The sequence below is a fragment of the Elephas maximus genome, chromosome 6 (genome assembly GCF_024166365.1).
Source record: "Elephas maximus indicus isolate mEleMax1 chromosome 6, mEleMax1 primary haplotype, whole genome shotgun sequence".
In the NCBI taxonomy this organism is placed as follows: domain Eukaryota; kingdom Metazoa; phylum Chordata; class Mammalia; order Proboscidea; family Elephantidae; genus Elephas; species Elephas maximus.
The window spans coordinates 116,629,461-116,654,667 of record NC_064824.1 but is presented as its reverse complement, the minus strand read 5'-3'; the positions used below and the strand labels follow the sequence as shown (position 1 = coordinate 116,654,667).

Here is a 25,207-nt window from a genome sequence, read left to right as displayed (position 1 = left end):
CCCCCTCCTCGTTTTTCTGGACTCCGCTACCCCAAGGGCTGCTGTTTTCACCCCCAGGAACGCAGGTAAACGCTGGCACGCTCCATGGCCAGGCCTGTGGCTCCCGCTCTCCCGATTCCCTGCCTGTCTCTCTTCCACTGTGGGTCTTGGTCTCTGTCATGTAGAGGCTCCGTCCCCCCATCTCTGTCCCCCTTGTCCCCGTCTCCCCTTCTCTGTCTCTCTCTCATTCTCTCTCCATATCTGCTTCTAGCCTCTCTCGTCGCTCTCTTTCTTGTTCCTCCCAGACGCAGCCCGTGCGCCTCTCCGGTCCCAGGGACCCCCGCCGCCGCCCCTCCCCTCGCCACCCGCGCCCACGGGTCTCGCTCCGTCACTGGCTGCGTTCGGGCGCCCATGTCACCGCCTGTCGCCAACCTCGCACTCCCGCGCTTCCTGGCGGTGCGGGCCCAGAGGGCGCGGACTCTGGGCGGGGGCCCGGCTAGGGGCGCCGCCGCTCCCGACCGCGTAGGCGCGCTGGGCCGAGCGGTCCCCGGCGGTGGGGGCGGGCCGGCTCCCCAGACACCCGCGTCCCCGCCCCCGGCCCGCCGGGCGCCCGGCCGGATGGGCTGCACTGTGAGCTTGGTGTGCTGTGAGGCCCTGGAGCCCGGGCCCCCCTACGGCCCCCAGCCCTCGGGGTGTCCCCGGGCTCTGGCACCGGGCGAGCGCTGGGAGCCCGGGGGCTCGGCCAGCGTCGAAAGGAGGCTGCTACTGCTTCAGGTAGGGTTCCAGGAGTGTGTTGGGTGGGAGGACGCCCCAAGTGGGGGAGGGGGTGACCGATCTGAGGCCGGTAAGGAGTCAACAGGCTGGGAGATGGGGGTTGGGGAGGGCAAGGGCCAAACAAAGGCTGGCTGCCCTAGGGGCAAGGGCTCGGCCAGGACCAGGTGAGGGGGCTGCCAGTTATACCGAGGTCTCACCTGGGTCTCCTGTGCGCTTGGAAGGAGGGTGAGGTAAGACTTGATCCTTAAAGGGACAAATAAATCTGGTGAGGCTTAGGGGCTACCCAAGACAGGCAGAGCTGGGGAAAGGCAGGGAAAGGGTTAAACTTCCCCCCTCCTCCAGGGTTGACTGTGTGTCCCACGGGGAGCAGTGGCAGCAGCTGTCCTTAGCCAGGGCTGTGTAACCAGGAGCGAGGGAGCCTCTGAGCCAGGGAGGGCCTCACAGGAGCAAGAACTGACCAAGGATGGTGGGGACAGCTGACCCCTCACCCCTGGGTTCTCTGTCCCAAGTAAGTCTTGAAGTCTTGCAGAGTAGCGGCAGGAAACTGACCCAGAGGGGTGGGGTAGGTGGGTGTACTTTCTGGATGAGGTGTGTGGCGGGGGGGGGGGGGGGGGGGGGACGACACAACCACCAGGCCTGGAATAGGAAGGGGCACAAATTGCCCCCAGGAGGAGGAGGTATCTGGGGTCACTCAGGACTGAATATCCCTGCGCCAGGCTCCCTGTTTGGGGGCTGGGAAGGTTGCTGCCTCTTAAAGCGTGTTTGTTACGTTGGGATTTGGATTATGCTGGCACCTTACAGCCCTCTGCCTGGGGCACACAGGGAGGTTGAGGAGATGGGTACAAAATGTACCCATCCCAGGGGCCACATCCCAGCCCCCCTCAGTGGCAGCCAGTGAAGGCAGGTGTGCGTGTGCCCAAGTGACATGTCTGCCCCATTAGACTGGACTCTCCTCCAGGGTTCAGATTATGGCATATTTGTGGTCACATGCCATAGTGTCAGACACAGTGCAGGACACTTGTAAGCTGAATTCTCCAGCCTTCCGAGGCTCTACTCCCGGCCATCACCCCGGTGAGGGACAGGCTTGGTGGGGCGTAGTTGTTGCCTAAGCCCTCACGGTATCTGGGGTCACAGGTGTGATTCTGGTGAAGGCTTGAGCCTAGTTTAGGAACCTGGGGTGGAGGGCCAGGGATTTGGGCTGGGCACCCCAACTACCTGCTTCATGACCTTGGCAAAGGAGCAGAGTGTCCAGAGCAAGGGGGGTTGACACTGCAGAACCTCGGGACTTAGGGCCCCTGCAGAAGTCATCAGGGCTCCTTCCCTGCCTCAGTCTCACAAACTCCCTGTCTTTGAGGGTTTCAGGGGGAGGTGAGTTCGCAGCCTCCCTCCCTTGTCTATATCTGTCTCAGACCCTCTTTTACCAGAGAGTTCTACCAACCTTAGTTTTCTCTCTGGGAGTCTGAACTCATTTCCTGGTGTTTGGGGGTTGCTTCAGAGGACCTTGGGAGGAATCTTGGACCCCTGGGTGCCTGAATTCTTGCTGACAGTCCCCACCCCTTGGGCTTGGTAGAGCCCCTGGGGCCCAGACCATCTAGCTCCTAGTTTTCTCTCCCAACTTGCAGCTTTGTCCCTGAGCCTTCTTTGGTCTGTGGTTTCATTCTAGGACCTAGGATGCTGGGGACTCTTCTCCATTCTTTCTCTACCCCTGCCTCTTCCCCGCCACCCCGCCTCCCCGCCCCGCCACAGGCCAGCTTTGACATGTGGTGGGCTCCCACTTGAGGATGGGCAGGGATAGGAACAGGAACAGGTGGTCAGAGCTGAGATAGGGGGAGGGCCCAGGGAGAAAGGAGAGGAGATAAGGAGGGGGAGAGGTGTGTGTGTAAGTATGTGTGACAGCTACAGGGAAAGAGGTGGGGATGAGAGTCTGTCTGCATTCAGATGAGCTGGTTTCTGAGCCGCCTCTTGAGAGCTTGACACTCCCCCATAACTCACCCCTCCTTTATCTGCACGGATACCACTACATCCCTACCCTGTCCCCTGTCACCCTGTCACCGGCTCCAGCTGATGATGCTGTTGCTGGCTGCTCCCCCACTTTCCTAGGCCCCCTGTTCACATTGCAACTCTCAGGAGACATCAGTGACCCAGGAAATGGCAGCCAGGTGGCCTCTCACCTGGGCCCTCACCGGAGGAGGCGTGATCCCCACGTCCTTGAGGCAGGTAAACATCTCCTGGGCGCTTACTCCCGCTCAGGAGTCAGGGCAAAGAAGGTACCAGGCATCTGGGCTCTGGGCCAAGGCACTTCTATTGACGCTTTTGCCACAGACGTGCCACTTTTCCTGACATGGGCCATGCTGCCCTCCCACTGCCATAGACAGTATCACCCATTGGACGTTCCATTGACCAAGCTTCCACCCCTCCGTCCCAGCCTCACTGTTCTCCTCCCCCTCCAGGGAGGCCATGCTGCCTACCTCCCCTGCCATGCTGCTGCGCCCATCCCTCTAAGCAGCCTGTCCTCTGTTCACACCACATTGCCCTCTCTTCTCTACTAGGCTGTCTCGTCCCCCGGCCCCCATTGCCCATGCCACTCTTCTCCCCTGGCCCAGTTTTGGTGTCTGCTCCCTGTCTTTGCATGGAGGATGACTGCACACCTTGGCTCCCGTGCCTCTGAGTCCAGATCTGAACTACCAGTACCTGGATGTGAATCCCCACAGGAATCTCCCCAGGCTCCCACAATTGCCCTGTACTCAGAGCCCTCCTTTGGTCCCAAATGCCAGTCCTCCAGCTTGGAGAGAAGGAAGGGTGGGGCTTGGCACCCCCTCCTGAGAATTCCCGCCAAACCTTCTCTGACCCAGGTGCCAAGGGGCCTGGAGGGCATCTCCAGGTGCCAGCCTCGCCTCTTTGCTCTTCACTGTATCCCAGGACAAGTGGGTGCTTGTCAGGTGGTGTCAGGAGCAGAGAGGAGGAGGTTCTGGGCTGTTTCTACCTCCTCCCTCCCAAAGCCAGTTCCTGGGGTCAGCTTGTCTGGCCCCTCTGCTTCCAGCTCAGAGTCCGCTGAGTTTAGGAGTTCCTGGAGCGGGGAGGTCAGGTCCTGAAGCCTCCCCTGCATGCTTGTTGTGGCATCTTCTAAGTTTTGGGGTCTAATCTGACTCCCTCTAGCTAAGGGTTGAATCACACTGTCTTTCTCTCTTCCTAGCTATATAGAGTCATAGACCCCCAGAGCTGGAACTGATCTTGGTTAGTGGCTCTGAACCTTTTGAGGTCACAGATCCCTTTGAGAATCTGATGAAAGCTATGAATGATGTTCTTGCTAGAGAAGTGTATATGTACGTGTACACACATACACGCACACACAGGCATACACACTCAGCCACCACACAAACATACAATGTCATATACCACTTCAAGCTCACCATGATCCTGCTCCAGACCAATCCTGCATTTCATAGATGAACACACTGAGGCCCAAGAAGGGGAAATGACTTGCCCATGGTCATGCAGCAAGTGAGTGGCAGAGCCAGGACCACAACCCAGGTGTCCTGGCCCCAAACAAGTGGGAGTTTTGACTACAGATGAAACTTTTGTCTTCCCAGAGGCTGCCTGCAAGTCAAGGGGGCTTGGTCATTCATTTATTCAACAAATATTTTTGAGCATCTGCTATAAGCAGACATTGAGCTAGGACCTGGGAATACAGCAGGAAAGCAGACAGCCCCTGTTCTTGTGCTAAAGGGGCTCCAGTGGAAGCGATAGGACAGACTATAAACAAGTAATTGCACAAATAAATGCATCATTGGAAACAGTGCTATAGAGGGAAAGTAAACCACCTAATGAGTAAATGGATCAGATTTACATGGGGACGGTGGAGGAAGTGGCATTTAAGCAAAGAACTGAAGTACAAGTAGCAGTTAGTGAGGAGATGCAGTCTAGGTCCTGAGATGCAGAAGAGGTGTGCCCTCCTACAGAATTTTAAAAAAGAATTCCTGGGTTCCTCTGGCTCCCCACGAGCCCTCCTATCCAGGCTGTGGGTATAAGGATTGGAAGGAGGGAAGGGACGAGAGACAGAGCAAGGAGACCACGGGAGGCAATTGCACTCTCTGGTGACGGCGGATGGCGGTTTGGGTTAGAGGGGTGGCAGGTGATGGAGAGGACTGGGTGAGAACAAGACTGATTCAGGTGGAGAAAGGATAGCACGCAGAGATGGCTTGAGGGTGGGATGAGAGGAAGACGAGGGACGCATGAAAATGACTCTTTGGTTTCTAGCCTAACTTACTCTCAGCTCCTGACCCTTTATCTTACAAAGATGGTAGCTGATAAGGCTTCATCAGGTGCTTCATCAGGTGTTCCTTCATGGTTTTTATCATAAATACAGAAAAGTGCACAAACTTTTCACAAACTGAACACACCCGTGTGCCCATATACCCAGCTGGCAGGTCAAGAAATAGTGCATCACCAACACCCACATGTTCCCCTCCCTTCTCCCTTCCAGTTCCTAATTTCCTCTAAGGGTTATTCATTGTCCTAACCTCTAATAGGGGGCAGTGGTGGTTCCATGATAGTAATCTTGCTGTCTATGCAGGAGACCTGGGTTCAGTTCTTGGCCAATGCACTTTAAGGGCAGCCACCAGCCATCTGTCAGCGGAGGCTTGTGTGTTGCTGAACAGGTTTCAGTGAGTTTGCAGACTAAGACTAAGATGCCTTGGGAAGAAAGGCCTGGTGATGTACTTTTGAAAAATCGGCCATGGAAACCCTGTGGATTACAGCAGTCTGGTCCTGTTGTGCACGGGGTCGCCGTGAATCAGGGGCCTACCTGATGTCAGCTAACAACAACTGCTAATAGCATAGATTTGCCTGTTATAGAACTTCTTATGAGTAGAACTGTACTTTATGTAAATGGATTACATCTTGTGTACATATGTGCATTTTTGGTGTCAGGCTTCTTTTGCTCAAAATTATGGTTGTGAATTTCATCCATATTCTTGTGTGTGCTTGTAGATCTTTCTTTCTCATTGCTGGGTAGTGTTTCATTTTGTGAATATGCACAATTTGTTTATCCATTCTGCTATTGACAGGCATCTGGGTTGTTTCCAGTTTGGGGCCATTGCACATAGTGCTGCTATGAACATTTTCCTGCGTGTCTGTGGTGATCATAAGTTCCAGTTTCTGTCAGACGTATTCATCCCTTCATCTTGATGGATGTCACTGGAAGACCCAAACCTCTCAAGAATCAGAGGACTCATTCCATAAGGAATCATTCGTTGTGGGAATCCTGACAACAGAACGAGAGACACCCTGGGGAAAGAGGGTGTCTCTCCAGTACCCTAACATGTCACTTTGCAGCGACCGTTCTCATCCTGCCCCTACCCATCCAGCATGGGCCTCAGGTACAGGATGGGAAGGAAGAAAAAGCTCTCAAAACCTTCCCTGAAGTAGGAATGGGGATGGGTGTCAGCTGACCGCCTTTGCCACCTTACCCATTCTCTGGGGGGCAGGCCTGGGTCCCTGGTGGGGGTGGAAGGGTGTGAAGGTGAGGATGGGGCCACGCCCTCTAGACTTTCCCTCTTGCTGGAAAGGTAAGAAACCAGCCACTGCTTCCTTGTCTGATGTATGTGCTTGCCAAGGGGCCCTGGCACCAGGACAGAGCCCAGCGCCAAGGGCAGGCAAGCTAAGGCAGCCCCTGGAGGGGCAGTAGCCTGAGCGTGGAAAACACAGGCTGCCATCTGCATGGAGGCTGAGTAGTGGTGGGGAGCAAACAGGGCCCAGCCGATGCCAAGGGTTCAGGCCGCTTTGCTGACTATCCCAGCCCTGATTCCTAAATTCATCCCCCACCCCCAGCCCTGGTGCTTCTGGCCAGCCCCTCCTACTCCTGGCCTGAGTAGCCCTTAGGCCCAGAGCTGGCAACAGGGTCTCCAAACCCACTCCGGGGATTAGGGATGGAGGGACCTCCAATTTAGTGTTCCTTTCTAGAAAAAAAAAAAAAAACTTTTTTTTTTTTTCTAGGCAGAGATATGAGAGTATTGGGGTACTTCTAGGGGTATATGTTGATAAGTCTATCTCCTCAATAAGTTCATGAGCCAGTGTTTTCAGGCCAGGGTCATGTTTTAGTGAACTTAGTATCCCAGGAACTTAGCAAAGGACCTGCCACATATAGAAGCTCAGTGAGGTTTGTGGATGGATGGGTGGATGGGTGGATGAATAGTGAAAGTGGGGCAGGTAGAGACCCCAGAGAAAAGGAGAGAGGGAACCTGGGTGGAGGACAAGCACAAGATGGGGATAGCGATGGGCAGGTGTGGCCTTCTACACTGAGAGGAGCTATTCTGCCTTGGAATCTGTGATCTCTCCCTCAACGCTGGGGTTTGCCCTGGGCCTAAGCTCCTCTGGGTGAGTGGGGTTGGGGGTGGGAGCTAGGGTGAGACCAGCTTCAGCCAAGCTCAGCCTTGGGTGGATGTCAAACAGGAGTATCTGCAGAGTTGGAGGAGGTCAATTGGCAGAAGGACTTTCTGAGCTTCGAAGAAGGTGGGAAGAGAGATAAGATCCTGGTGATCAGCTGGTACTGGCAGTGGGTGGCAGTCACAAGGAGGCCAGAGGGGGCTGTCTCCTGGCCTCAGAACAAACTTTTGCTTCTGCCTGGCTCCTCTAGGCATTCCTGCCAGTACCGCCTTCTCAGGAACTTCTGGGTGCCCCATTAAATCCCATATCACCCCACTCCTCCTGCCGTGGTTGAAATCAGAAGAGTCAGGAGTGGCCTGGTGGGTCCATAGACCCGTTCTCAGAGTCTTCCAACAAAGCCTCAGTTGGCTGTCCCATGGGCACTGCTGCCCATGTGTAGCATGGTTCTGCAGCCAGTAGAAGTTTCTTAGTTCTCATTTGTCTGCCCATCTCTCCGCCCATCTACTTTTCCACCCACCTATTCATCCATCCATCCACCATCTACTCTTTTACCCATTCACCTTTCATCTTTATACCATCCATCTTTCCTTTCTTCTACTCATCTACCCTTCTGTCCACTCCACCATCTGCCACGTACCATATACACACATCAGCTTACTGCGTAAACCCTAGCCCTCTCTTGGGTGGCCCCAGCAAGGGAGGTAGATGTTCAAACACCATATCCTGAGACAATATGCTGAGTGCTTCAGGCAGGCTGTGTGCAAGCCTATGTGGCCCTAGAGCAGGGAGTGGCCTGGTCTGCCTGGCGCAGTCTGGAAAGGCCTCACAGAGGAGGTGACATTTTGAAGTGGATCTTAAATGAGGAGTAGAAGTCCACCAACATGGAGGGGAGGTATGCCCGTTTCAGTCAGAGGTGTGGAAGTATGTGGTGCATTCGGGGAGCCAGATTGTGGGTGGCGTATAGGGTGGGAGGGGAGAAGCAGCATCAGAAGCTGGAAAAAAGATGAGGAGGTCAGCATGAGAAGGCCTTGAATGCTAAAGCTGAATTTGGGCCATAGCTGTTGGAAGACCCAACTAGGGAGGAACTCCAGATCTGAAACTATCCCTGGCACAGGGTGGAGGATGGGTGAAGGGTGGGTGTAGGGTGACTGGAGGCAGCTGATGGGTCTTTCCCCAGTGGCTGGACGAAGTAGGATGTGGGGGATATATATGTGTGTATGTTGATGTGTGTATAGGGGTGGGGTACTGGGGGTGTGTGAAAGTCCCTCTTTCCTTGGTAGACCCCCTGGAGGCTCATTCCCCTTCCTTGCCCCTGACCTCACCTCCACCAGCCCCCTCACCCACCAACTAACTCCCTGAAAACTTGGGTCTGGCAGGCCAGGAGTTAAGCCAGGAACTCACCTAGAGGAGGTGGGGCTGGCTCTCGGCCATATCCTTTTGGCTGAGTTTTGCCTGCTGCCCAGCCCAGACGTCACTCCCACGGAGGTTGGGCAGGGGACAGGCCTGGCTTTGTTGGGACCCTGAAGCCCAGGCTAGGCCTGTCAGTCCTGCCCTGGAAGAGTTGGGGAATGAGAAATGGAGGGGGTGGGCAGGAACCCGGGTGCTCCGAGGAGGCTGGGTGCAGAGTTTCTTGGCTGAGCACCTCTGGCACACCCCATTCACATGCCTGGGAGGACAGGCTGGGGGCAGCTGGGCAAGGATGGCAAGAAGTAGGTGGGTTCGGAAAGTGCTCTAGGGCCACATTTTCCTTCCTCTTCTGCTTCCTTTGGTCCCATACACCAACCCACCAGCCCACCAACCCACCAACCCACCAACCCATCCCTGCCCTGGGGAGGGGGAGGTGCTCTGGCTTGCAGGAGCAGGATTCTTTGGGGCCAGAGCTGGCCCTTCTCTCCTGTCTCATTTCTGCCTTCTTTCTCTCTCATGCTCTATCTCAGTTTCTTTCTGTGAGCCTGCCTTGTCCTTCAGGAATCTGAGTTCCTTTCCCATCCTCTTACTCCCCACAAAAGCCAGGAGGCAGGAATAGATGGCATCTCCCTCATAAAGAACACAGTACGAGGTAGTGGTTATACGAGCGGACTCCGGGTTAAACTGAGTTTGCTTTGGGCTTTGCTACTTTTGGGCTTTGCTACTTTAGGGCTGTGCATCCCTGAGCATATCGTGTAACCTCTCTGTGCCTTGGTTTCTCAGCTGCCCTTAAAAGCCTTTAGTAGAGTGTGGCGTATACTGATAGCACTTAATAAAAGGTAGCTTTTATTGTTATTGAGAGATTGCATTAGTCTTGTTCCTCTGAGAAACAAGATGGAATTGAACGTGCAAGGATTTTATTAGAAGAAAATGCTGGAGGTGATTGAAACAGGGAGGGAGCTAGGGAAGGCTGAAGGGCCTTCAGACCATGTTGGAGGATGGAGGGTTGGGTGGAGGCATCAGAGGCCTCCATCAGCCTAAAGTAAGTTCAGTTACCCAACAGGGAGTCCTTGAGCTGCAGTTGGTTTACAAAGAAGGTCCCAGGAACATCTGCCTTAGTATCTCACTGCGCTTTGTCATTGATGGGCAGTCGCCTGAGGAGTATGGCCTCAGCAAACAGAGCAATGGATTCAAAGCGTGCAGCAGCTGGGGCCCTCTGCTCAGCCTATCCCAGTAGCTGGAGGTCTGCAAGGAGCATTCTTGTGGTCACCACAGGCTTTGAGACAAGGAGAGGGAGAGGGCTTTTGGTCCTGGGAGTCTGAAGTGGTTTGGGGGCTGGTGCTAGGGATGACCCAAGGCTCAGAAGGAGCCAGCAGCCTGGGCCCCTAGGCTGTCATGTTCCGTTTTAGGCTTGGGCCTGCTCAGCCTGGCTGCCAGGCCTCCTGGCTCCAGGCCTGGCTTCTGGCTGACTCCTGGCTGTTGAGTCAATCAATACCCTTTACCCCAGTTGTATACAATGGAGCGGTCCTGCTTAGGGTAGAGGGCTGACTCCACCTGGCCTCTGACACACCTCTCTGGTCCCCTCCCCATCTCTCCTTCCTGCTTGGGGTGCCTCAGTGCTGAGGGGGAAACCAAGGCACAGGTGTACTAGGTCAGTGATGGTTCTGGGGCAAGGGCATTCAGGAATCTGCACTGGACTGGACATTCAGGAATCTGCATCTCCCCTTCCCCCCTGGACGGAGCTCCCACCCCAAAGTTCATTCCTGAGCTGAACAGGGAGACTCTACCCCTGACATTAACCTTGGTGTCCTCTGGGGCTGGCCAGAGCTGGCTGAAGTGTGGGGCAGGGGTGCAGAGAGCGGTTGCTAAGAAGCAGCACCATTAGGGAAATGAAGTTGGAGCAGGAGAGAGTGTTTCTGGACAATTAGCTGAGGTCGAAGTCAGACAGGGCCCCTGCACCGGCCAAACTGTCCCCGCCTTCACTGGCCCTATGAGCTCCCCACCACTGCTGTAGCTGGCAGACTGCATTGAGATGTGTGAGCCACACAGTCCAGCCTCTTGAACCCCAGCCACTCAATATGCTAAGCAGGGCTAATTTATTCCCTTGCCTCTTAATGGAATTGTAGTAAAGCAAGTGTGGGGGGTGGTGGTGGTGAGTGCACTGGGGGTGGTGTTCTGGGGGCAGTTTCTCTGAGGTGCCCCTGAACCCCTCCCCAGGACCCCTGGGCTCCCTGTGACTCACATTACATCTCTGAGGCTTCAGCTTAGAGAGGAAGCCATGTGGTGGAGGGAGCAGGGACTTGGGGGTGAGGCAGCTGGGTAGTACCTACCTTACCATTTTCTAGCTGGGTGTCCTGGGCAAACTACTTAATGGCTCTGAGCCTCAGCTTCCTTACCTATAAAATGGGGATAACAGAGCCCACCGCCCTGGGCTGCAGTGACACACCTGCTTCACAGTAGATGCCAAGCTCCTGGACACAGAGGGCAAATAGCACTGTCCTGCCTGTCCCTACTGCCTTCTCGCTGGCATCTCCTTTTCCTCTTTTGCCACCCTCTGCAATCTGGAGTCTTGAATCCTGAGGTCAGTGGGGGTGCGGGTGGGGGGATAAGGCTGTTCTGGGATGCTCCTCTCTGGGGTTCAGGGATTGTGGGTGAGAGGTGGGGACAGATGAGCACAGAGCATCATGGCATAAAACATGGTGGAAAAGCATGGGCCCGGGAGTCCAGCTGATCTGGTTACAAATCTGGGCTCTGCCAGTGACTAGCTGTATGAGCCTCAGTTTTCTCATCTGGAAAATGGGAATAATAACTTCTGCCTCGCAAAGGTACTATCTTAGTCGTCTAGTGCTGCTATAACAGAAATACCACAAATGGATGGCTTTAACAAAGGGAAATTTATTTTCTCACAGTCTAGTATTTTTTTTTAGTAGGCTGGAAGTCCAAATTCAGAGTGTCAGCTCCAGAGGAAGGATTTCTCTCTCGGTCAGCTCTGGAGGAAGGTCCTTGTCATCAATCTTCACCTGGACTAGGAGCTTCTCCCTGCAGGAGCCACAGGTCCAAAGGACGCGCTCTGCTTTCGGCACTGCTTTCTTGGCGGTATGAGGTCCCTAACTCTCTGCTTGCTTCCCTTTCCTTTTGTCTCTTGTAAAAGGTGGTACAGGCCACACCTCAGGGAAACTCCCTTTACATTGGATCAGGGATGTGACCTGAGCAAGGGTGTTACATCCCACCCTAATCTTCTTTAACCACAGGCAGAGATTATGATTTGTAACATATAGGAAAATCACAAAATGGAGGACAGCCACACAATATGAGGATCATCCTAACCAAGTTGACACATATTTTTGGGAGACACAATTCAATCCATGACAGTTACCGAGGGCATTAAGGTAGTTAATATATGGAACATCCCAGTACATGAAAAACCCAGAACCAAACCCATTGCCATCAAGTCAATTCCAACTCATAGTAGCCCTATAGGGGAGAGTAGAATTGCCCCATAGGGTTTGCAAGGCTGTAAACTTTTGGGGAGCAGACTGCCATATCTTTCTCTTGTGGAGTAGCTCATTGGTTCGAGCTGTTGACCTTTCAGTTAGCAAACAAGCACTTAATCACTGTGCCACCAAGCTCCTTTCAGGCTTACCAGGGACTCAATAGACATCAGTTTCCTTCTCTACCTTGAATAGGCTTTGAGGTCATCTGGTTGATCTTCTCACTTGCTAGCTTGGCTAGGAACTTTCTCTCTGAGCCCTCTCAGAAAGTGGGACCAGAAGTTGGGGAGAGCCCAGGACTTGGAGCTCTGACCTGGCAGGCAGGTCAGAGGTCATGAAGCAACCATGATAATAAATGCCTTTAAGTGGAGCCTCACTTGATGCTCATGACAGCCCTGAAAAAGTGAAGGTGCTATTAACCTATTTCACAGATGGGGAGGCTGAGGCTCAGGGCGGTGACTTGTGCACAGTCTCCTCAGTATTAATTGAATGAGAGCCAGGACTAGGAGTCCTGGCCCACTGTGCTCGCCCAGTCTCTCTCCTGCATCTCACCCATTCTCAGCTGAGCAGGCAGCCCCCTCAGCCAGGAGAGTGGGCATAGTAGGGGCAAAGGAAGGGGATTCCTGTTGTTCTCAAAGGTCCCTTGGGAGCAAGAGATCCTTATCTTGCTTGACCAGTCAGTTTTTCACCTGGGACTCCCCCTGCAGCCCTCTAATCAGCTCTGAAGCACCCACCCCCCTCTCCCTGACAAACCTGAGGCAGTCTGGGGAATGGGGCGGGGGGTCTGCGGCTGCCACCTGCTTTGGGGATGGGGTGGGGAAGCCCAGCCTCTCTCTCCCTTAGTTGTCTCCAGCAGGTTGGCACTTCTGACCACCTCCTCCAGGAAGCCACTTCTGGCCCCAGCTTTCTCCCCCGCCGCCCTGAGAGCATGAGCCCCATCCCGCCGCTTCTATTCCCCCTTCTCCTAAGCCCTTTAGCCGCCTCTGTGGTTGTGAGAACAGCTCCATCTTGCTTCCCAGACCCACTGCTGGGCATTTCCAGCTCTGGGGTCACCCCTCTCCCCTTCTTCCCTGCATTTATTTCCCCCTCTGTGGGCCAGAGGCCGTTTGTGAAGCTCTTTGTGTGGATTTGAGCTCCCAAGGCCCGGAGGGACACAAAAGGACACCCCTCTCCATTATCCCCTCTCTTTCCAGGAGGCCTTGTGTGTGTGTGTGTGTGTGTGTGTGTGTGTGTGTGTGTGTCTCCATGTCCCAGCTTGGCGTCTTTTGCGTGTAACTTGAGGGGCAGGGAGGAGTTCTGAAGGGGGTTCAGAGATGCATAGGAATTCTTGGGGCTCCTGGACTGAGGCTGAGTGGTCCTAGAGGGAGAAGAGAGACAGTTGCGGTGTTTTGAGGAGGGGGAGATTAGGCCTGGGAGTGGGTGAGGTAGGGGACCAAGCCATTGACTCTCCAGCCCTCACCCACCCCTACCTCTTTCTCTCTCTCTCTGCCTGTTTCTCCGTCTCTGTCTCTCCTCTCCCTCCCTGCCACTTCTTTCCTCCTCCGCAGCCACTCTCTGGCTGCCTGTTCCTTATTCTTACCCTGGCATCTGCTTCCTTTGGCACTGCCCCCCTCACTGAGAAGAGACCATGCAGGCCCCCTCCCACCCCTCCATGCCAGGTCCAGGAGGCCCCCCAGTATTCTAGCCTTTCCCTGGCTTCTGCTCCTAACTCAGGCCTCCGCAGTCCTAACTGCCTGCCCCGGGCCCTGTTCCTCCCCCTTTCCTTCAGCTCTGGCCCTTCCCCCACTCGGCGGGACCCCCTCCCTAGGTGCTGTCTCCATGCGAAGCCTCAGTCTCAGCCATGGCTCACCTCTACCCTGGCCAGCTGGTGACCCCACAGTCTAGAATAACACTGAGGTGGCTGGTTGCCCACTGGGTCCTGGGTAAGAACAGTTCCATGATTGGTGTGGCTTCAGAGCAGTCTGGGGCAGAGGCAAGGTCCAGCTCACAAGGTCCCTCATGCTCTCTTCTGGGAACATGTTCTGCTGGGCCCTTGGGCCTCTCACCACCCTGCTGCAGTCAGAAGCCTGGTTGGAAGGCCATGGGCCCCAACGACTCTTGGGAAGGACCTCCTAGTACCAGTGGGTAAACGGCAGGCAGAGAGAGGCAAGCTGAGTGCCAGGATCAACCCAGGATTCATAGCTGGTAAGTACTGGTGGCCAGGATGGAACCCAAGTCCAGGCTCTCAGACTGGAGGTAGAGACACTCCAGGCCTTAGAGGGTTTTGTTGCACTCAGGTTGAGCTAAGAGGCAGGAATTCCTTTCTCAGGTTTGCACTTTCTTGCCTTAGACTCTGGGCAGTAGCTCAACCTCTTTGAACATCAACTTTCCTACCTGGAATATGGGGGCTTCCCACCTCTTGGGGCTACTGTTAGGCAAATCTTAGCTGGGTCAGTGGTTGACAAGGTTCTGGAAGGCATCTTTTACAAGCCCAACCAGGCTGGTAGCCTCCATTCCTTTTCAGCCCTAGCCCCTGGCCCCTCTATCTCTTCCTAGCTTGTTGCATGCCCTTCCCATTTCTGGGTCTCCATCTCCTCTCTTGTCTCTAGATCTCTCCAAACCTCTCCACTAGGAACTCTTGGGCCTTGAGCTGTCTGCAGAGCCTCTGGGAGAGGAGAGCCTGAGCTTTTGCCAATTTGGTGAGGAGTAGGTGAAGGGGAAAGTATGAGCTGGTACCTAGTATGGGGCTCAGTATCAGCTCTGCCAGGGACTCATGGTTTTAAAATTTCTAAGAGCTTTCTTGTTTTCTTCTGTCATTCTCTGAGTATTCTTATTTGATAGCTTCCTGTTCTTGTTTCATGGATGCAATTCTTTTATCTCTCTGAGGATAATAATTGTTTGTTTTGAGGGTTTCTACTCCCTGCATTGCATCTGCTTCCTTCAGGTTGCTCTTGGTCTTTATTGTTTATCTGTAAGCTTTCTTCACTTGCCTGAGGAGCCTGGTTTTTGGCTCATATTTAAGGTGGGGCACTAAAGGGCAGATTGTTTGCTCTAAGGGAGGGAATAGATCCACTAGGGCTTTGCTCCAGGGTGTCTGGCTGGTCTGCCTCATTGAGAAAACTCTTGTGTCAGTATCTTTGGGGCTCTCCTTTTGGCTTGTCTGATCCCCCAGAAAAGTCTCCACCTTTTGCCCGTGGGGGTGGGGTGGTGGTGGTGCTGGTGCTGGCCTAGCTGCCTGTCATACAAAGTAAGTAAACACTGTCTTAATTCCCTCTTTCCTATCAGTAATATCCATGCCCTCAACTGTCCCCCAGGCTAAGGCCTGCTGTTTTACTATTTCCAGGGAATAAACCTGTCTGTTTTCTGCTGGGGTTGAAGAGGAGATCTGGAAATAAAATCACCTCTTCAGTGTTCTACCAATCCTCCTGCTTTTGCTTTTGTTTCACCTCACTCCCAAAGGTATCTGATGCCCCCCAATCCTGAGCCTTTTGGGGTTCTGTACTATGAGTCTGGTGGCTTCTTGACTTTTCCCAGAGCCAGTTTGGGATTCAGCTTTCTCAGGCTTATGATTCCCACTCACCCATCACTTCCAGAATTTTGACACTGTTTTTAGGGGCGATAATCAAAATATTTAACAAGTGATCAGAAGGGACGGGGCCAGGAGCCTGGAGCAGGCTCAGAGGTTCCTGCTGGCCGGGAATTACCCTTTAGTTGCTAAATCGAGGGGGGTCTGGCGATCTAGCGGAAGTATGTAGTACATCACAGCTGGAAGGGTTGTGCTGTGAACACCCGCTGAACACCCACTCAGCTATTGTGTCCTTTCCTGTTGTTTTTTTTTCCTTTAGGGTTATGCTTTAATAAAACTTCCCTTTACTGTTGTTTAATGGGGTTTTGGGAAGGAGCAAAAGTTAACGTGTGTGTTCAGTTGTCCAACTTCACCCAGAAGTATCCACCTCACCTCTCTGGGCTGAGGCTACCTCACCGGCAAAGGGGCAGGGTTGGCAGGGAGGCTGGGATTGGGAAGCTGTACGGGCTGCAGGCTCCTTCCCCCGTTGTTGTTAGCTGCCATGGAATCGGCCCCCGACTCACCGGGACCCCCTGTACAACAGAACAGCACACCGCCTGGTCCTGTGCCATCCATGTGATTGGTTACAGATCAAACCGATGTGAGCCATAGGGTTTTCACTGGCTGGTTTTTGGGAGCAGATCGACAGGCCTTTCTTCCTAGCCTATCTTAGTCTGGAAGTTCTGCTGAAACTTGTTCAGCATCATGGCAACATGCAAGCCTCCACTGAAAGATGAGCGGTGGCTGCGTATGAGGCGCATCGACCAGGAATAGAACCCAGGTCTCCTGGACGGAAGGTGGGAACTGTACCACTGAACCACCACTTTCACGTGTATAGCTGTATAACCCAGACCCAGTGCCGTCGAGTATATAGTTGTACCCAGTATTAAAAAAAAAACCAAACCCAGTGCCTTCGAGTTGATTCCGACTCATAGCAGCCCTATAGGACAGAGTAGAACTGCTCTCTAGTTTCCAAGGAGCGCCTGGCAGATTCGAACTGCCAATCCTTCGGTTAGCAGCCATAGCACTTAACCACTATGCCACCAGGGTTTCCGTATACAGTATACAGTTCCTTTACTTCCAGGCCCACTCCCTTCCTTTGGCCCCATGAACCAAGTCTCTGCCTTCCAAACTTTGAGGAACAATAATGATTCCATCAGCCTTTTCCTAAGATAACTCTGCTCGGGCCTCCAAGTTGCTGCACAGCCCCCCTCATCTTCAGCCTGTGCACCTTCACTCTGTCTCCCAGATACAGAAAACTTATGGAAAGGGAGAAGCTGGTACTAGACAGAACCAGGTCTGAGCGGCCCAGGCCAGGACTGGTTGGAGAAGGGATTTTTAAAGGATGAGGTACTGATATCTAGATGGGAAGTGGCCAGGGAATCTAAGATGGCCATGAATGGTAGGAATGGGCTTTGGTTTCTGCAAGAGAATCTATACAGAGGGTGCTGGGCTGAGTGAGGATGGAGATTTTGGGGACTTGGGGAGCAGGGTGGGCCTGTTTTTCTGCTAAGGTGAGCAAGGACTTCTAATACTGAGGTTTTATGCTGAGCCTGAAAAGTTGAAGACTCAAGCCCCATTTGGAGTTTAGAAGAGGAGAGTGGGGAATAGTAAGACAAAAATAGGGGCCTCCTACTCTGGCAGTATGATACCTTATTGGAGTTTCTGCCTGTTGTCTAACTTGAGTGTTTCCTGCTTCAGTTGTAACCCATTTTTTCCTGCTTTTCTTCAGAGGAAGCTCAGGAAATCATGGCTGTGCTTCTTCCTCTCTCTTCTTTGCATGAGGGGCATCTCCCAATTCCTTTCCTTTCTTGGGTTCCAGCCTGTTCTGGGCCCATGTACCCCCATTCTACCTCTCCTCTGGCCTGCTTCCAGCATCTTGGAGCGCCGTTGTTCTGGCCTCCTCTTGCTGGGTCTCCCTGCATGGTGGTGTGAACAGCATGTTCCAGACAGGGTGCTCTTGCCGAGGGTTCTGGCGGGGAGTGTCTGTCTGGTGGGGGTGGAGTGGTCAGTGTGCAGCTGGCAGAGACAAGAAGGGTTGTGTGTGAACTTGCTTTTGCAGTCACCGCTGGGTGCCCCGCCAGCCACAGGTTTCAAGATATTGCCCAGTAGCCCTGAGGGTGCCCCAATTCCTTGGGGGGCATTTTTCCAGTACCTGTCATGCTTCAGGTCCTGTGCCAAGCGTTTTCACACTTCATTTAATCCTCACAACTACCCCATGAGGTTAGGATCCTTGTCTCCATTTTATAGAGGAGGAAACAGAGGCTCAGAGTAGGGAAATAACCTCCCCAAGGTCATACAGCTGGTAAGTGTCAGGGCAGGATTTGGATCCTGCTCTCTTTCTAGGACTCTTTACTCACTTTGTGCCCTGATCCTTCTCTTTAGGAGGTGAGTGGGTTGGGGGGGGGCTGTGGAAGTTCCACTTCCCATACATTTTCTCTTGGCATCCTCTCAATTGCACTCCCACCCGTTGCCGTTGAGTTGATTTCAACTTATAGCGACCTTAGAGGACAGAGTAGAACTGCCCCATAGGGTTTCCAAGGAGTGGCTGGTGGATTTGAACTGCCGACCTTTTGGTTAGCAGCCAGACTCTTTAACCACTGAGCCACCAGGGCTCCTCAACTGCACTAGGGGGTAGGAAAGGCAAATGTAGCAGTACCCATTTTCCAGATTGGGAAACTGAGGCTCCCAGAAGTGCTGAACCCCAAACACAGCCCAGGATGTTTCCACATTTCTTTGAGTCAGGCTCACTCCCTTGGGTCTGCTCATCCATCTGGAGGGCTGGGTCCGACATTGTTGAGGTGGGCTGCCCAAGGGAAGCTGTATTAGTGACCTCCTCTTCTTTGTTGTGCCTGGAGTGGGCCTGCTCTACCTGCTTGGAAGCTGTCAGATAGAGTGAGGACAGAATGTGCCAAGGCCTGAGAGCCTTTGGGTGGGGGAAGAGAATATCAAATTGTACCGTTCAGGTCAGCGGAGAGAAGGGAAGTCCGCAGGCCCCAGGGGAGCCTCCAGCCTTGGTCTGAGGGGACATGGGGATCTTACCCATGTTGGATGCAGGGTCCAGCCAGGATGCACTGAGGTGCCCATCTCTCCTGGCTTCTGCAAAGACTCACATCTGGGTGGGCTTGATGTCTCCCAGGAGCTCGTTCTATGCCAGCTACAGCCTATTCTAGATCAGGAATCAGGTGCCTAAGATCCTTGGCCCAGGGTACCTGGCTCATAACCAAGGGGCTGCAGGTGGCCCCTTGAGGATCTCTGCTCTTACTCCCCTCTGGTCCCTCCCTTCAGTGGTCTGAGTCTGGGGAGGCAGGATCCATGGGAGCCCTTGGCCCTGATTAGTCCTGGAGACTGGGAATAAGGCCAGGTCTACCTTGCTTCATGCCTTAGTTTCTCTTGCTGGCTGGCAGCTGCACCCTGTGTTTTGTCTCCTCTTTCTTTGATTCCTTTCCACTGCTCCCCTCAATCAGAAGCTGGCCCTTCACTGCTGCTCCCTGCTGTTTATGAGACAGTCAGGAACCTTCCCCCTCCTTCCATGCCCCTTTCCTCCCATTTGCCTCCTTCCCTTCTATTTGCTTCTGTCTTCTTTTCTCCACTCACTGGGGTTTCTCTCACTCCTCCACTCTGACACCCTGCCTCAGCTCGGCTGCCTTTCCTATCGTTGGTTGTTTCTCTTGGAGGCCCTGCTTCCTTCCTTGTTCCTGTCCTTGTCTCAGCCTTGGGGTCCGTCTGGGGCCTGTCTCCCTGGCCTGGCTTCTCCTGGCTCTCCTTGTCACAGTTCCCTGGACCTGTCTGCAGGGCACAGGCTGAGGGCCCTGGAGGGAGTGCAGAGCCCTAGAGTCCTGGGGCCCTACTTCTCCCACCCCCTCCTCACAGGGCAAACACAGTGGTCTCCAAAAGAGGGGTGGGGGTGGAGGGGAGCAGGATGGGGCAGGGTGGAGGATGGAGGGAGTAGGCGGGGATCCGAGTAGGCAGAGAGCCTGATTATCTCTCTGTATCTGCCTCCACGTGCCTGTCTCTCCTTCTGGCTGTCTCTAACTGTCTGCCGGTCCCCGTCACTGCAGTTACCTTTCTGTGTCCTCTTGGTTCCCAGGACTGGGGGCTTTAACCGAGCTCCTCTCCCGCTGTGCCTCCCACACCCGGCCACCCTCTTTGCCCCGTTCAGGGGTAGATCAGCCAGTGGGCTGGTTTCCCAGGAAGGGGAGAGGGCTGCGGTAGGGGAGGGTGGGGGCGAATGGTAATTGCATTAGCTAGTTCTGATGCAATTGGGCTTCCCAGACTTAAGCCCTCCCTAGTCCTCCCCTCTTCCGCCCTCTCGTCCTGTACTCTCCATTCATCTCCCTCCCTCTCCCAGTCCCATCAGAATCAATTAGACAGTCCCTGCTTTAATCTCATTGCAGGATCCTGGGCTCAGACCCAGCAGCTCAGCTCCCAAGGCTGCAGTCTCTGTGCTGGGCCCTGCCACGAAAGCCCCAGGGGCAGAGGGATGACCAGGATGACCTCAGGGCCCCTGTTCTCACCACCCCCCAGATGCTCTGGCCTTCCTCCCACCCACCTGCCCAGGGAGGGAGCCCGGACTGTGGGTTCCCCAGTAGATCGATACCCGCCATCACTCCAGGCCTGGCCCCACCCCTCCCCCACCCACCATTTATCATGTCGGCTGCTGGGCAGAGATGGAAGCCTTTGGAAAGAGGCCCAGAGGACCCAGGATTCTCAGCCTGGAGAATAGAGAGGGGTGGGGTGGGGATGGGGGCTTGAATAATGAGCTGCCAGTGTCTGAAGGCATTTATTGTGCAGAGGGAGTCACCAAGCTGTTCTCCTTCCCTGGGCAAGACAGACTAGGAGGAAATGGCCTGGAATTTGAGAAGAGGGATGGAGGTTAGGTATCAGGAGGAACTTTCTGCCTGTCAGGGGCCAGAGACCTGGGTTCATGGTGGTGAAGGGGAGAAAGAGAACTTATGGCTCCACCTTCTTGGGATATCTGTAGCAAGAGAGACAGTTCCTGTCCTCCCCCTACCCCTCTTGTCTCCCTTCGCTTCTGCTCCTCAGCTTGCAATGTTGTACTATGGAAAAGCACTGGACCAGGAGTGGGGGCCGGATCCTCTTCTGCCACTGCTGCTTTCTGGCTTTGTCACCCCGGAAAGTTATTTTACCTCTCTGTGTCCTCATAGGTAAATAGAATATGTTGGAATGGGGGGAGCAGGGGAAGCTGTTGGGTCTTTTTCAAGTCTAACTGAAATCAGCACTGGAGATTGGGGAGCCATTTCAGACTGACAAGGAGATGGGGGTCCCTTGCCGTGGGGGTCGGGGTACAGATGCATAAAGACCTCACTGTCCTGGTTGTAGCAGCAAGAACATGAAAAATGACAGTCCCCACTGGCCCATAGTCCAGGGCTGGGGGAGGAACCCAGTGGCTTTGGAAATAGGGGTGGCCGGTCTCCCTTTCTCCTTCCCCTCTTCTTCCCTCCCCCCTCCTTCCTTCCTGCTTTTTTTCATGCAACCAGCCTATCAAGCAACTCATGTTTATGGACCATGTGCGGGCACCATGCTAGGTGCTGGGGGTGCAACCATGAATGACTCATAGATCCTCTGGGAGTTGATATTTGGGTGGGGAAGGTGGTGAGAGAGCAAACAAGTGGGCAAATAAGTCAATAAGAGATAGTGTTACCTGCTATAAAGAAGTAAACATACTGGGGTTACAGACAGCAGCTGGGGGCCACTGGAGGGTAGGGGAGGACTTCAATGGGGTGGCCAGAGGGGGCATCCCTGAGGCATATGGCCTGATATGAGAAGGGGCCCCAGCTCTGCAGGAACCCTTATTCTGTTGCATGGAGAGAGGACTTGGGTGCTGGGTGCAAGTTTTGTATATGGTTGGGGAGTTCAACTATGCATATGGCTGGTGAAGTCCACCCCTGGTGGAGGTTCAGAGGCCATGGAGAACCCAGCTTGGGAGAGCAGACTCACATGAGAGCCCCCTGGAGGCCACAGGAGGAATGGCTCCCTCTCTGGTTGTGAGAAAGTGGGGGGAGTGGAGAGCTAGCTGGCTTACCGGAGCTGTCCCATCTGATGAAGGAGAAAGGCTGGCAGTTCCCCAGGGAGTGGCCTCTGTGCCTCTCTCTTTGGGTGTGAAAGCCAGACCTGGAGCCTCCCATCAGATACCTAAGTGATTCTCCCTTAACAGGAGCCGTCTTTGTCCCCCCACAGACAAGGCCCCTGGGGACCTGGGACAGAGAAAGCTCTGTGCCTTCCCTGATCCAGGTGGGCCCTCCTCCCATGGCCTGTATCCAGGGGGCTAGCCAGTCCTGAGTTGCTCTCTTCTTTCCCCGACACCTGCCCCGGCTGCCTCCGGGAAGTTTCCCATTCCTCTCTAGCTTTTCGGGGGGGGGGGGGGGAGTGGGGGCTCCTAGCCCAGACCCAGGGAAAACTTGGAGTGAAGGGCCAGAGAAGTCCCCTCTCTGCAACCGTGTCCTCCATCCTGCCTGGCTCTGGACCCTGGAATCTCGCCCCTGGCCTGCCTCAGAACCTGGGTCCCTGGGTTTCACGAGCATGGAGGGGCGGGGGGTGGTGAGGAGAAGGATTTCCTCCTCTTTCAGGCGCTGGCCAGACCCACAGTGCAGCCCCCGCTTCCCAGTCTGGCTCAGTCACCATCGAGAGGAAGGGCTGTGCAGGGGGTGGCAGGGCTGTGGTATGGGCCAAGGGTCTGTGAGAGCCTGGAAAGAGCCATGCTGCATGCCTAGGGGGACAAGGAGTCCCTGAGGATGATGGCTAGCTCTTCAAAAGCTCCTCTGAGGAAAGGGTGGTGAAGAGCTGGGGGCTGCTGTTGGCGCCCACAGGTGCGCTATGGAGAGGTTTGGGGTCTAACGTGAGGTCTTTGTGATAGGCTGAACTCACCTCAGTCCTTCACTCACTCCATACTTTTGGCCTCTAATGTGTGGTCCCCTGTGTCTGGTAGAACCTTCCATCTAGGTCCCTGATGCTCAGAGGGATTCACTGAGCACCTACCAGGTCTTGGATGTGGTTTCTGGTGCTCTGAGTTTAATCCACGACAAGTGGGTTAAACTGAGTGCTCTGAGTATTCTGAGGGAGAAAGGGGATAGAGGTTGAGAGGAGAGCTTTGGGATCATAACTCCCTCCCCCTCTCCCCATACACATGAGGTTTGATGAAAGAGAAAGCTGAGGGGTTCTGCTAGAACTTTTTAGGAGGTTTCTGAATGGCCCTTCAGGGTCTAGGGATCCTGGAGCTGTTACCCTCAGGATTCTGACCTCCTGTGGTGATACCAACAGAACAGAGGATTGTGACATCCGTCCATGAGGCTCCAAGCTCCCTGAAAGCAGGGTTGCGGTTCACTTATTTCTGTATCCTGACAGGGCTGTGCACAGGAGAACAGAATTACATTGACCTTCAAGAGTTGAGACACCTGGCATGAAGCTCTGTGGGACATGGGTGGGGTCAGAGGCTGGAAGGAGAAAACTGGGAGAAACTCCAGGCAGTGACATGTCTGACTTCATATCCCCATCAGCCTCAGCCTCTTCCCTTTCTCTCTGGAAGGTCATTGGCTTCAGGACACCTCCTGCCGGGCAGTGGGTGGAAATGAAGGACTCTCTGCCTTTCTGAGCCCTTTCCAGGGACTCAGAGGATCCGCATGTCGGGAAGGGTTGCATAAAGTCACCGCTTCCTTCTCTTTCTTCCCACCTCTCACTCTTCCTTCCTTCCTTGTGTTTTGAGTGCCTGTCTTTCATGCCCTAACTGTTGGGAAGACTTCAAGAATCCTCTTAAGAAAACGTCATCTCATCCTGCTAGGCAAGGAGCCACACTTTAGCCAATCTTATCTGAAGAACTTTCTCCTGTTTTACAAATTCAACAAGTGATTCCTTTCAATTAAACTTTGTCCCTCTTGCTGTGGATTAAACCCCATTTCCTCATGTTTCATGCCTTACCCATTTTGTCTGGTGCCAGAGTGGGGAGGCTGTGGGGAGTGAAGGCCCCCAAAAGAGGGGGGAGGCCCCCTCTGTAGGACTGGAACAGATTCAGCTGCCAGGCACTTTGCCAAGGTCGTGGGCATGGACAAAAGCATGGACTAACTTTAATGGGGGACCATACTACCTCTCCGTCTATCTCCAGGCTTTCATCCAGAGCCTGTGTGGGAGAGGGTGATGGTGGTCATCCTTGCTTGGGGGATTGTTAGGGGCTGACAGACCCTCAAGTCTGCCTTAACACCCCTCTCCACCCACCCACACAGCAGCAGGAATCTCTTCCTTCTCTCTTACTGGCCGCTACTTCATATCCTTTCCCCCCCCAAAGTGGTGGACCCCATTGCCTCCCATTGCCTCGTTTCTGTGGGATGCAGAAACGGGGGTGGGGGTGGGGCCTGGAATTAGCTCAAAAACTCAAACGTCCTCAGCCTACATGTTGGGAAAGAGACCCAGGGGAGGAAAGAGACAGCGAGACAGCATCACCTGGAAAAATGGTCCCGAGATAGTGCTGGGGGAAGCCCAGGGACCAGCAGTACAGGCAGCTGGGTTGAGAGGGAGGGAGGGACCTGGCCAGAGCTCCAGTGGTGGCTGGGAAGAGGCCCTGGCAGGATCCTGTGGGCTGCAGCCCCTCCCCCTCCTTTTCTCTTGGGCTTGACTGGCTGGCTGCCCACCCAGTCTCTGCAGCAACAGAACCAGGGGTGAAGCTCATGGCTGGCTCTTCACCTCTCCCCCACCCCAGGCTCCCTGTCTGTGACTCTTCTGCTTATCTCTCCTTGCCTTTGTCTCTTATGTCTCTGTCTCTCCAGCACTTCCCCCACTTCTTCCCTTCTCCTAAGTCCAGGGTCACAGTATGGTGACCCCAAACAGTATTCCTGAGGGGACCCTCACCCTGTTCACCTCATAATGCATCAGCTGAATGTTGCAGAGGCAGAGAAGCTTCCATCACCTCCGTCCTGCTGGTGCTAGTGATGGAGGTGGACACCTTGGGGCAGAGAGGTGGAAGCTGGAAAGGTGAGCCACTCATTTCTGAGCAGGAGGGTTCAGCCTTAGCTGGAGGTTGCCCATCCAGGCGCTCAGCCCTCAGGGTTGGTTCAGCCTCTGAGGCACCTGTGGGTATGTTTCAGGTGCTCAGAGCTCCCTCACTCCCCAGGTTGGCTGGAGAGAGATCCAGGCACAAGAGGCGGGTGTGGCCAGGATCAGAGGTTGGGGTAGGATGGGGCAGCTGGTCCCAGTTGTGTACAGAGTGTCCCCCTGTGCATACCCGGGCGCATGGATGTTCTGCTCCAGTCGTGGAAGCAAGCCGGTGGCCTCCTTTTAAGTTAATCACATTATGCTCTGGGGAGCAATATGGGAATTGGAGTGCGATCTGGAGGGGATCCACACACGCGCGCACACGCACACTCACTGCAGCCTGGACCACAAGCCGTCGCCGCCGCCGCCGCGGCCGCCGGGCCATCACTGCCGCGCTCCCTGCCTCGCAGGTGGCCACCCCGCACCAGGCGCCGCCCCGGCCCGCCTGGCCCGCCTTTCCCCGCAGGCTCCCGGAGCCCAGAAGTTGCTGGGGTGCCTGCGCCCGCCCCCCAGCCCGTGGGAAGCGGCGGGTGGAGGCTGTCCGGGCGAGGGGCGGAGAGAGTGAGCCTCCAGAGGAAGTCCCCGA

At 54.5% G+C, this 25,207-nt stretch overlaps 1 protein-coding gene across 5 annotated transcripts in view; it reads left to right on the top strand.

Annotated features, from left to right (window-relative positions):
• The first annotated feature begins 505 nt into the window (after window positions 1–505).
• The window catches only part of TNS1 (tensin 1), a 254,365-nt gene continuing 229,663 nt past the window's right edge, over window positions 506–25,207 (top strand). For 2 of the 5 annotated variants that reach the window (XM_049888125.1, XM_049888126.1), the window contains exon 1: window positions 507–753. In XM_049888125.1, the coding sequence (XP_049744082.1) occupies window positions 598–753 (156 nt within the window). In that variant the 5' untranslated portion in view covers window positions 507–597. Of the gene's footprint in view, window positions 754–25,207 lie in introns of all 5 variants that reach the window. The other 3 variants (XM_049888124.1, XM_049888127.1, XM_049888128.1) reach the window with 3 other exon arrangements.